Consider the following 11,992-nt stretch of genomic DNA (forward strand, 5'->3'; position numbering starts at 1 on the left):
CTAATGACCAGTGCGGAGAGCAGGCAAGATAAAGAGTAAGGTCTCAGTGAGCAGGAAATTTATGCAAACTTTGGAAACTCGCTGTACTTTGCCGAATATAAAACAGTTTTGTAAAACACTAATTCATAAACGATGTGCACAGAAAACCTCCACTCGGTAAAAGCGGGTGCAGGCCTAAAATGGGAACAGCGCTTGACAATTTTTTTAAGGCCTGGTGTATCTTGCTTTTAAATTACAATTATTGAATAGATCAAGATCGTTAGAATATGAGGCCTTCAAAAACGTAAATGTGTTGGACTTTTATTTTACATTACCAATCGAAAACATTTATATCCAAACTAAAAGTAACCATGATGGACTGTAAACCAAATTACGTTTGTTGAAGTTACATGGAAAAAGTAACACCAAGATTTCTTTCTTATATTGGTTTATTTAAATACTGAAGATCTTTCATATTAAACACAATCAAACAAGCTAATTAGCTACTAAATTGAAAAGTACATTACATACGTAATGACGCGTAAGCACATTTTTCACATTTGAGTCATTCTGTGTATTTTATCTCTTGACTCCTTTCTTCTCTTCCTGTTAACTCTGCACCCAACTGGAAGACTCGTCTTTCTTGTCCAGGTACTCCAGCCCCATAGGAGTATCGTCTTATTGTAACCCGTCCTCCTTAACCGCAAGGACCTCGGTATCTTGTCCCGGTCTTCCTCAGACTCTTCTGAGAACCTGACTGGGTCTTCATTTGGATTTTTCATCCATATACTCCAGGATGATTTTTCCTCATAGTGTAAGCACTTCCAAAGACTCTCGTCAAGTCCCAATTCAGCGCTCTGGGAAAGATACAGCAGGCAACCACTCGTTGGACCCCCTGCTTTCTTCGCAAAACAAGTTCAGCTTCTCTAGAGCAGGATCTTCAAACGAGCTATCAGCTGAGTTCTGTTATAAAATAAGAAAAAAAAACACTATTAGTATCCTTTTCGGGAATGGATCGCAACGATATTTGTTTTTGTTGGACGATATTTGTTGACAATTCATGTAGTTGCGAGAGATACATACCGTGACGAGAATGCAGTGCGCATCTTGGGGTTCGCCTGACTCATCGCTCCCGACAATCTCAGCCAGTCGCTGGATGTCATTCACCCTCACGATGTTGATGTCGTTGTCGAAGCAGAAGGCCTGGATTAAGGTGAAGTGGATCTGCAGAGCGATGTCCCACTCGTACCCCTCATCGGTTGCCAGAACACAGAAAGCCACGCTGTCTGGGTCACTGCAAATTAAAACAAATCATAATTAGTACTTTGTTAGCCAGCATGTCGCATGAAATTTCCCCCACTTCGCACAGTATCAAAATAAATGTAGTATGGATAATAATACTCACACATTCATAACTTTTGCAGATTCGTAGACTCCAACAGTGAGACAATTCTGCGCTTTTGCCGAAACTAAAATGTCCTTTAATGCCTTCCCAGGAGACTGAACCCTGGCCTCGGTGCATTCCTGAACAAGGACCTCTTCAAGAGTCATGATGCAAGTTGCAGTAATTGTAAATTGCAAAAAAAAAAGGTGAAATGTGTAAACCTCGGAAGCAAATCCAAGCGGAGAATGATCCTGAACGTCCTGGCCTCCGTTTTTAAATCCTCAAATCCCGTACTCATGAATAGCTCGCCCTCTCATTGGCTGCGCGTGTGAAGCATTGGTATGCTAATACGAAGTATTGTCCCCCCAGGCTCGTGGCCGGGTGCCGGTTCCATGGAGACACGTATTGTCAAAGGTCCTTTGTTTGCCGCTATGCGGAGAGATTCGGAAGCAAAGTAATTGCCCCGAGTTTCAAAGCTTCTCCATACATACGTTTACTTGACACTTCTATCGTTCAATTTTAGTCTAATTTAATCTAAGATGTAGTCCGTTTGAAACCTGGAACATTAAAGTAGCACTAGACATACAAAAGTCTAGTTACAAAACAGTAACTAGTAGATACAAAAGCTAATTCTGCAGAATACAGTTCCTTCAGAGTAGTTAGTCGGGATTGTGATACTGCTCTTATCATAACCGCTGTGCAGTTTGATACTTCAAGTGTTGTGGTGATAATTGCACTACAGATAATCTGTAATTAGAAGTGTTTAGTACACAGATATAGGGAAGAACCTTTGATTCTCCAAAAAAGGGGGAGAAATGGGTGCAGCAGGTGGAGTTTGCGAAGGAGTAAAACGATTCCTTTGTACGAGCCCCCTGTCAGAAATGCCTCCCATTGTTAAAGCTTTCTTTACAAATGGAAATTAAAGGCGTGTGTCGGGCACAATCTGCTTCATTTTGCCGGATAATACTGCTTAATTATAAGTGCTAGCATCCTATGCGTATCTGTTGCAGTGAAATAGTAATAGTGTTTCATATCTAGGTTTTTAATTTAAAAACGATTAAAGACTAATGCATTGCATTTTGATAGAAAGTTACAAATCAGTTCTAGCGACAGTAGAGTAACAATAGCAGTCCAGTAGTTAAGCGACACGTTTAAATTGTGGCACGTTATCTTAAGGTTCAGATAACATGATAAGAAGACAATATAACAATCTGTTAAACAATTTGCAAAAATTAGATTTCCAAAGATTTCAAAATAGTGCAAAGTGCATTAAGTAATAAGTACATTAGCACATTAAAAAGTTAATATTTTCTAACTAAAGTATTGTGTTTCGAATGAGCAATTAGGATGATCAAAATAGATGCGTGTGTATTTCTTTTGGATTATTATTCACTCCGCAACAGTTTATAGGTGGACTTGAGCATGCCTAATATTTAATATTTGGATGTTGGATTCCTGGGGCGAATAATAGATATGAGGATGGACGATAAAACTGACACCCCCCTCACCTTTAGTGGTAGGCTACCAGGGAACAGATGGGACAGTGTCGCTATGAAGACCAAGAAAAAAAAAAAGCAGAGGTTCAGACTTGCAGATGGCACACGTCTAAAATTGACCATTGTTTATGACATCTATTCAAATGCAGAACAACGCGTGCCTGTTCATTATAGGCCATCCGATAAAAGTCGCTTTAAACTTTTAAATAACCCCCAACCCACTTCTAACACGTATCAGATCCCCAAATCACAATGTAACAATCAAGCGGATTATTTCAAGAGCTGCTTTCCACAAGGACCAGTAGTTTCCAGCGGCGGCGAGTTTTCGGCCTAGCCATCTTCTTAATGACTCGTCTAGTTTATCAGCACCAGTCCCTCGACGTCTACTTCTGTGATGGCTTTTGATCTAGGTTTGCACAGTTCACAGTAATCTCGACAAGATGAATTGCACAGGTAAAAGCAGGCGTAAAACCAATAGCAGAAATTAGGACAACAAACTAGAAGGTCGGGCTTTCAAAACATTTTCGTTGAGACGCGTGCAACTAGATATTAATGTATAAGGCAAAATAAGCTCAAGACTACTCAACCGGCTCAAAGACCCTCCCCCAATTTGAGCGAAATAGCCATAGTGACAGGTGGTCCAGTGCTGCTATGAAAAAGAAGGATCCCATTGTAGGGATCCACATGCCGAAGTCCGCCTGTTATCTGGCATCTCTTTACAAATGCAAATTAGCAGCGTGCTCCCGGCACAATCTGCCTCGTTTGTCAACACGTTCATTGCACACTGTAAGGAAAGTACTCATTCACAATGTTAGAACATTTCTGGTTTAAGAGTGTTGCCCTCCTTAAGATCTTCGCGTCGTCTTCTTTCATAGGATGCACTTTTAATTAAAAAAAGTGTATATTCCTTGCCAGCGTTGTCCGGTGTTGAAAAGTTTGTGTTTTAGTGTATGACCTAAGCCACCGAATGGAATTTAAAGCAGAACTCCGTGTATGTGTTCTAATTTGATTTGAGCCCTGTGCTACTGAGACATTCGACCTATTATAAACAAAAAGAAAATGCAGAAATATTGAGCGGTCTTTTAGACGGCTGCCTATGTGTGAGGTATAACAGATTACAAAACGTCAACCCACCCCCACGCACATTGAACAAGGAGCATATTGACAGATGGACCAATGTAGATCTGGAGAAGAAAAAAAAAACAATTGTCCGAACTTCCAGATGCCACACGCCGAAGTCTGACCATTGTCTAGCCACTCTTTACAAATGCAAAGCAACGCGTGCCACTTTCAATCTGCTACAAAGAAAAAAAAAACTTCACCTTACTTAAAGTAAAAGCCTTTCTTGAAAGAAGGTCTTAATGGAACGTTGCGCCCAAGGAACCAGACTAATATAATACGAAATGGTCGATTTCGTATTTTACATTAGAATCAGATTAACTTTTTATATTTGCACACCATAACTCTTGATTAAAGCCGTAACACATCAGGTTATATCATAAAGGGGAGAGATTTTCTTAATCAAAACAAGTTTTTCTTATTGCTGTTGCAGAAGAAACTTCTCTTTGTGCGTTTGACAAAAGGAATCTTCTTTATGCATATTTTTAAAAGATGTACATACATGACATTTTTTTAAAATGAGGAATACAAAAAACATAATTACGACATGGGACATAACACTGCATATTGCGGAACAGTGGTCTAACAGAGGTACAAAACCGGTATATTTATCTTCCACGTTAAATTATTTTTCCTAAAATTGTGGGGTATTGAAGAATAAGTGTTAGCTGAGGGCTCGCGCATGTAAATTGTTGTATAGAAATGATTTGTAATAAATTTTGCACGGGTCATTCGATGCTCTGACACGCGCCACACTAAAACTTTTTATTCTCTTGTAGCCAATCAGGGACCTCCCTACTAAAGAGAGAGGCAGCTGCTCACTATAAAGCCAGAGACTACACAGCGAGTAGGACAAGATACTGTTTCAATACTTGGTCGCAGCAGTATTATCAAAAAGTCGTCCAACAAACTACAAGATGCAGACTGCAGGCAAATCCCTGGAAGAAGCTCTCATCTCCGCAAAAAACGAGGAACGCCTCACAGTTGGTGTCTACGAGTCCGCACAAATTATGAATGAGTAAGTATATCTAATGCTACACTTCCTATGTAAGACATAATATAATGTACAATAATGTAACAGGAAAGAAACGCAATGTTAAATTTCGGTTTATTTTTCTCTTCCAGTGACCCAGACAGCGTGGCTTTCTGTGTTCTGGCAACCGATGAGGGGTACGAGTGGGACATCGCTCTGCAGATCCACTTCACCTTAATCCAGGCCTTCTGCTTCGACAACGACATCAACATCGTGAGGGTGAATGACATCCAGCGACTGGCTGAGATTGTCGGGAGCGATGAGTCAGGCGAACCCCAAGATGCGCACTGCATTCTCATCACGGTATGTATCTCTTACAACTACTGTATATGAACTTTAACACTGTGTTCATTGATAACAAGTACCACAATGTAGCACATTACTGAGCAATAAAGTAATCATTATGTCTTTTGTTTTATAACAGAACACCACTGAAAGTTCATGGGAAGATCCTGCTCTAGAGAAACTGAACTTGTTCTGTGAAGAAAACCAGAGGTTAAATGAATGGGTACCTGCAGTATCTCTCTGTGAGAGCTGAAGAGATTTTACAGACCAAGAAGGAAATGCTTAATCTCAGAGGAATAATCATCCTGGAGGAATACATGTGCAATGCATGGAATTCCTGAAATCCTTGATGTTCCTGGAGAGGAATAGAGGAACCTCTGGTCAGGAGACCCAGAGACCTGAAGGAGGAGAAGACGGACAGTCCCTGTCTCTATGACCCAAGATTCACTGGCTTCATGAGGGGCGAACCAGTGCTTTTCAGTGGCGTGGAATGTTTTGAGGGACATAAGGTGCTTGATGGATTCTGAAAATATTTTGGAAAGCAATCGCTTGTGAATTTCCAAGATCTACACTTGTGATGCAAAAGCAGTACTCACAGTATCTAGACAGGAAGAAAATCAATAAGAACACGTCACATGTGTGGGAAGAAGTTCAGAGAACTGCTGAAAGGAAGAAAAAGAGAACAAAAGACTTTTAAAGCTTTTGACACGGATACCGATGTTGTAATTTTTTTTACAGTTTTTGTTTACATTGATGAACATATCGATTCTGCTTTTCTGTATTTAATTTACCAGTAATAAACAATGAGTATTTAATTAACGTATGAATTTCGTTATTGCATGGCCATTTAAAATTAAAAAGGGTATACAGACAACGATTCCTCTTGAGTAGGTATGGATACCACTTGGGAGTGTACTGCAATATGTGCACTTGAATATGTGATTTGTGTGTCCAAATCCTGTAAAAATGTTAGCAATATAACCCCAGTTTGTACGGCTTGGCACATATTTTCCTTAAAAAGATCAGCGGGAGTGTTATTTTCAGAATGACATTAGTTCTGATATATGAAAATATAACATCACTTTTTTCTGGAGAATTTATTATCAGCCACAGTGAATAGACCATTTCTTTCATTTATTATTTTTCTTTAGCCAACACAATACTGATCTTGCACTATAAATGTTTTCAAATAAAAGGAACAATAGTTCCCATTTAAAAATATTCTTTATCAGTAGCATAATTTACCTGAGAACTATTTCCTTTGAAAGCCCTTAAAATCAGGTCATTTCAAAATCACATTTAAATGCAATTTACATATTTTAAAATGGTTTCTCTTCGAAGTATACATAATTGAATTTCAGTTGGACTATTCTAATAAATCAATAATTGAAGTTTGGTCAGATCCTAATAAATGCAACATAAAGATGGAACTGTGATGAAGGTGTGTTTGACATAATTTACCTAACTGTGAGAACAACAGGCTAACTGCTGACAGAACATCCCTCACTATAGAGGGGAATGAGCTAGGGAGCTGCTCCCAAGGTAAAAACAAGGGAGGGTATGATAGAGGTATTAAGATATAGTTGTCAGTAAGTGGATGGAGTTAGGATCATTCCTTCTACTACTTTTCTGTTTAAAGCTCTATTTGCTTTTGTTGTGTAGCATGTACCGTATGACCACTTCCACCCCTGAAGTGCAGCTCCTGTTTGGGTGACCTGTAGCAGCCTATATGTGACTAAATTATTCCTTTTGTTTGTAACAGCTCTTATGTTCTGACACAGCCATTATTTCTTTAACGAAAAAGTACTCAGGACTTCATTGTAACATCTCATCCGAAGAACTCAACCTCTACATCATAGTTTCCCTGGTCATCATAGTGTGGGCTTCTGAGATCTTAAAGATCTGGCTACAATGTGGAAACGTTGATGTACAATTTTATGAATGAACCATAAAAAGGAAAGTAAACGTGTACTTATTCAGACATGTCTATTCAATTTGAGCAGTGCATTTTACTGTAATCGAGGACAAAAATAAATTCAGTAATAAAAACTCCCACTAGATGGCAGAAGCGGTCAGGGAACGCACAACTAATTCTTCCAAGAGCTCATTTTCTATCAAAATGTTCTGTTAGCGTGAGATGATTGCTTTCACGTCTCAGTTGTGAGATGTTAAATTGATCCAGGTAGATCAATTATGAAGCTAAGACTTTACGTGGGATGAAAGCCTACTTATTGCTAGTGAGGTTCTCCAAGAAGTGGAGTTATGCACCCCTGCTTTAAAGCAAAGATTATTTGGTTCTTCAACATATTATCAGTTACTGTCACACTGATTCGATCCAAAATGGACAATTTTTGCAAAGTGTAATTTCCAACACAATTCCCAATTTGCAGAAAGAGCTTTAGATAATTGCAACTGTTCATATTTTCCAAGCATCACCAACAACAAAACATCCTCTGAGTTATAACACTTTGATAACTAAATGCATATGTTAGCATTTTGGAATCAGCATGTGAAATAGACAGAAAAGGAGGTTACTCTTGGTTATTAATAATGTGGTATTGGACCATGAAAGCAAACTGTGAAATTATACAAAATTATCCATAATACAAGTTTATGTAGGAGTTGCTTCAGACAAATCATTGCTAATCTTCGTTCTTTGGTGTACAACTTTGGGACTATAGCAATAAAAGAAAAGGCTTGTTGGTGAGCTATCATCTTAAATTTGATTGATTCAAGGTTTGGTTATGAGAATATCGAAAGCAAAGTGTGGTTTAAACATTAACTGCTAAAATTTGAGATGCTGATTCTAAATGATACTTCTCAGATGGAGGCTCATTAAACTAATCAAAGGGAATGGTACATATAATTATCCCTTTTGCCTTTTTAACACTCAATATTGGTACAAAGTACATGTACAAATGTCAAGGAAAAATGCAGGTAACTAAGAATTTGGAAGTAACTTTAAAATACAATCAGACATTAAAGAACCTTTGAAACCTTATTTGTGTATAACATTTGCAAGGCTAATCTGTGATACATGAAGTATACAGGGGCTTTTGATCTCTATTCACAGAACGACTTACTTACCTACCTAAACCAGTAAGCCCCTATTCTAACACCCGACAGACCCCTGGTGTGCATGCGTCTGACGCGCTATCAAATCATTTGCAGTTTTATCACGCGGGCTGCCCACTGTGCTAAAAGAGCGTATCGACAGAGTGGAGCCTCCAAGAGTCTCAGCACAGCAATGGACACCGATAACACAGGGGCTGCCCAGCTGTTCACTCTCCCAGGAAACCTGTGACAGCAGTCAGCTAACGGGTCTCGTGGCTGCAGAGCACCCCAGCGAGCGGCCTTCTGTACACGAGCCACTCGGGGGACTCTGAAAGAGCACGCGTCTCTTGTCGTTTCCATAGCACGGGAATCTACTTAAATAAACAGCAGGTGGCGCCACGACTGCAGTTTCATACAGCTCTGAAGTTTGCAAATAGACGATAAGCTTGAAAAAAAGCATTTCATAAATTGACTAAAGAGAGGGGTTTAAATATCCAATGTTTTCATAAATTGGGAATAACAGTTTGTGCATAATACATTAACAATTCGTGCATTTCACAACATGTCATTAACGGACTACTATGCATGTATAATTAATTGAGTGCAGTTATTTTTCTTATTGAGGTGTGGATTTCAGGACTCATGAACATGGTATTGGTTGTTTTTCTTATCAATTTGTTTTAGCTACTTTTAAATATTTCACTGTTGCCTACAGAGGGAAAATACAAATTGAGCCTTTGTCTTGAAACTGCGCTCTTTCTCAAGCCAAAGTAAAAATAAAAAGAGTTGAACACGGTCAGAATAACATACCGTGGTGTGTTGAATTATTCAACTTTCGGAGCTCATCGAAATGCGCAAGTTTCAGACGCGACTGCAGACTCGTGTCTGCTGCAGAAGCTGGACGCACATCTGCTGCGGTACGTGACAGCGAGATCGGGGAGATAGCAGAAGACAGGTCAGAGATCAGCCCACCTCCCCCACCTTGTCGAAAATCCTATACAAGTGGCAGGTGGAGCCCAGCAGCAATTCTGAATGGCGTGAACTGCTGAGACCCCCAAACCGCCACACGCCGAAGTCTGGCCATTGTGTCGCCTTTACAAATGCAAAGGAGTGGCGTGTGCCGTGCTCAATCTGCCATTACCCCCCCACCCCCACAGACTCTCTCTCTCTGTTGATAGCCCAAGCAAGACAGAGACAGACGTGTGATCACAGCTACTTTAAAAATGCTGTTTCTTTTGACTGGCGGAAAAAATAAGCAAACTCCGCATGGATATCTTGTTTTACAGAAAACAAGATTATAACTGCCACCTGCAGATTACAAACTTGCTCTTCGTGATTAAAGTAATTTGTGGCAACGCACTTTCATTTGAAGTCTTTTAATCTTTTTTTTTTAATAAAAAAAAAGGCAGGCTCCAGTCTGCCCAGTAACCAAAATAACAAAAGGAGCAGACTTCGGGCATTGTAATCCCGCCCCCACGTGGGGCCCAGACACGAGCCGCAATAATTACTATAAGACATTAACATACGTTTTATCTTCTCAGCCAATCAGCGAGCACTGCAGTTGTACCGCCAGCCCACCACCGAAGAACACGGCCGGCTGCTTATAAAAGAGGAGCGCAGCTACATCTGATCACAGACTAAAGCTCTTCTTCTGTGGAGTGCTTCTACGGGTGACTAAAGTGGATAATAGGATAACTATGACTCTTGAGGAAATTCACGGACAGGAGAACACAGTTGAAGCCGGTGACAGGTAAATATAAACGAAATGAATTCATTTAATTAAGTTGATGTTTTTAGTCCCTTGTATAAAATCAGGAATTGCTACATTGCATTAGTCGGAATATTACTGACGATGCATTTTATCATCTTTGGTGTGCTTGCATGAGCAGAATGTGGCTTATTCTGTTAAACTAGAGGTCGTTTTTAAAGAGGCTTCCAGACTTGCTGCGTGCTCCCTGCGAACTTCAGTAAAAGGTTCTTACAAGTGATTATTTTTATTGATTTCCAGAATGATGTGTGCTGGCTCAGCCCTGGAAGAGCTCCTGGTTTCCGCTAAGAAACAAGAAAACCTGACAGTGGGAGTGTACGAGTCTGCAAAAGTAATGAATGTGTAAGTATTATCAATATAGTCTTAACTCCCGGTAATAGACCAGTTATTCTATTGTTATGTTCCGCTGAGTCAAACAAATCCTAAATTGCGTTATAATTTTTATGTTTGCAGTGACCCAGACAGCGTGGCTTTCTGTGTTCTGGCAACCGATGAGGAGTACGAGTGCGACATCGCTCTGCAGATCCACTTCACCTTAATCCAGGCCTTCTGCTTCGACAACGACATCAACATCGTGAGGGTGAATGACATCCAGCGACTGGCTGAGATTGTCGGGAGCGATGAGTCAGGCGAACCCCAAGATGCGCACTGCATTCTCGTCACGGTACGTACAGTCTCCTCAGTGATGTCCGTCAGTCCGTCTTTGCTTTAAAAATCTATGCAGATTTAAAAAAAAAAACTTTTTCTAATTACCATCTCTTCGTTTTGCTCCTATTACAGAACCCAAACTTGGATTCATGGAAGGACCCGGCTCTGGAGAAGCTGAGCTTGTTTTGCGAGGAGAGTCGTAACGTTTACGAGTGGGTGCCTGCAATTACGCTCCCTGAGCGATGAACTGGGACTTTTCAGAAATTGAAGATGCTTAACCTTTGGTGCATTAATAACCTGGAATACGAGGGGGACCCGACATATTCCTGAGATCTGTGGATTATCCTGTTGAGGGCTCAGATGAAAGTCGCATGGGCGGGCGTACAGAAAATGTCCTTTGAGGTGACAAGGAATCAAGTGCAACGGGATCTGCAGGAGGACGGTTCGTACCAAGGTGCCCCCAACTTCACTGGCAGTGCGGGGCCTGGTATACCACAGAGGAGAGCGGAGGAGAGCTCTTGAATTTTTGAATGGTGTGGAGGCTTGACGAAGGATGCAAAGAGGAAGTGCATTGTGCAGAGTACCGGCAATGGACTGAAAGACTCGCATGAAAGACTGAACGTTTTTAGAGAAACTGGAAGCTAGAACAAGTTTTAAAAAATGTGGAACGGACTGATTTAACCGAACAGGTATTTCAGAATCGGTATAATATAAAAAAAAAAAACTATTACGCAGATATTTTTGTACGCAGTTTCGTAATGGATCAAATTATTCAATGTATGGCTGTGAATTTTACAGGATGTTTGTGAACATCGCAATAAAACGATTAAATGTACTATTGCGTCGTGTGTTGTGAAATGATCTCTGCAGCCTTCAGAACGCATAAGGTGATTTTGAACAGCAGCAGTTTAGCAAACACATTGTAGACTCACTTTATCACGCAACAATGTGGGGCACGCAGCTGATGCTGGACGTTTGACACAAAGAAACACGCATGGAGTTTGGCTCAGGAGCGGTCTGAGCACAATAGTCAGCAGAGAAGCTAACGCTCTCTATTCAGGAAGAATTGACCTCTCACCGCCAATGCGCCAGCTGCTTACTTCAACAGCTTGCATAACTAATGAGATGCATGCAGAATGAGTTTCTCTTTTGTAGTAGGAGGCTTTTGTGCTAAGGGGAACCGTTGGGGGGGAAATTTGGCAAAAAAACATTTCCTTAAATCTTTC

General features: G+C 40.4%; 3 protein-coding genes across 3 annotated transcripts; 2 read left to right on the forward strand and 1 right to left on the reverse strand.

Moving 5' to 3' along the window:
- Positions 1 to 300: 300 nt before the first annotated feature.
- LOC102692997 (growth arrest and DNA damage-inducible protein GADD45 gamma-like) lies at positions 301 to 1,668 on the reverse strand. The gene is made up of 3 exons (XM_006626826.3): positions 1,385 to 1,668; positions 1,063 to 1,273; positions 301 to 942 (listed from the first exon to the last, which is right to left on the reverse strand). The coding sequence occupies exons 1-3, from the start codon at positions 1,528 to 1,530 to the stop codon at positions 829 to 831; spliced, it is 471 nt and encodes a 156-aa protein (XP_006626889.3). The 5' UTR covers positions 1,531 to 1,668; the 3' UTR covers positions 301 to 828.
- A 3,166-nt stretch (positions 1,669 to 4,834) lies between these two features.
- Positions 4,835 to 6,081, forward strand: LOC102693673 (growth arrest and DNA damage-inducible protein GADD45 gamma-like). The gene is made up of 3 exons (XM_006626919.3): positions 4,835 to 4,996; positions 5,104 to 5,314; positions 5,436 to 6,081. Exons 1-3 carry the CDS (start codon positions 4,896 to 4,898, stop codon positions 5,547 to 5,549), a joined length of 426 nt encoding a protein of 141 aa, XP_006626982.3. The 5' UTR covers positions 4,835 to 4,895; the 3' UTR covers positions 5,550 to 6,081.
- Positions 6,082 to 9,977: 3,896 nt separating this feature from the next.
- On the forward strand, positions 9,978 to 11,601 carry LOC102693197 (growth arrest and DNA damage-inducible protein GADD45 gamma-like). Its single transcript, XM_006626827.3, has 4 exons — positions 9,978 to 10,100; positions 10,359 to 10,460; positions 10,572 to 10,782; positions 10,899 to 11,601. The coding sequence occupies exons 1-4, from the start codon at positions 10,048 to 10,050 to the stop codon at positions 11,010 to 11,012; spliced, it is 480 nt and encodes a 159-aa protein (XP_006626890.1). The 5' UTR covers positions 9,978 to 10,047; the 3' UTR covers positions 11,013 to 11,601.
- The last annotated feature ends 391 nt before the right edge of the window (positions 11,602 to 11,992 follow it).

The sequence above is a fragment of the Lepisosteus oculatus genome, chromosome 3, assembly GCF_040954835.1.
Source record: "Lepisosteus oculatus isolate fLepOcu1 chromosome 3, fLepOcu1.hap2, whole genome shotgun sequence".
In the NCBI taxonomy this organism is placed as follows: Eukaryota; Metazoa; Chordata; class Actinopteri; order Semionotiformes; family Lepisosteidae; genus Lepisosteus; species Lepisosteus oculatus.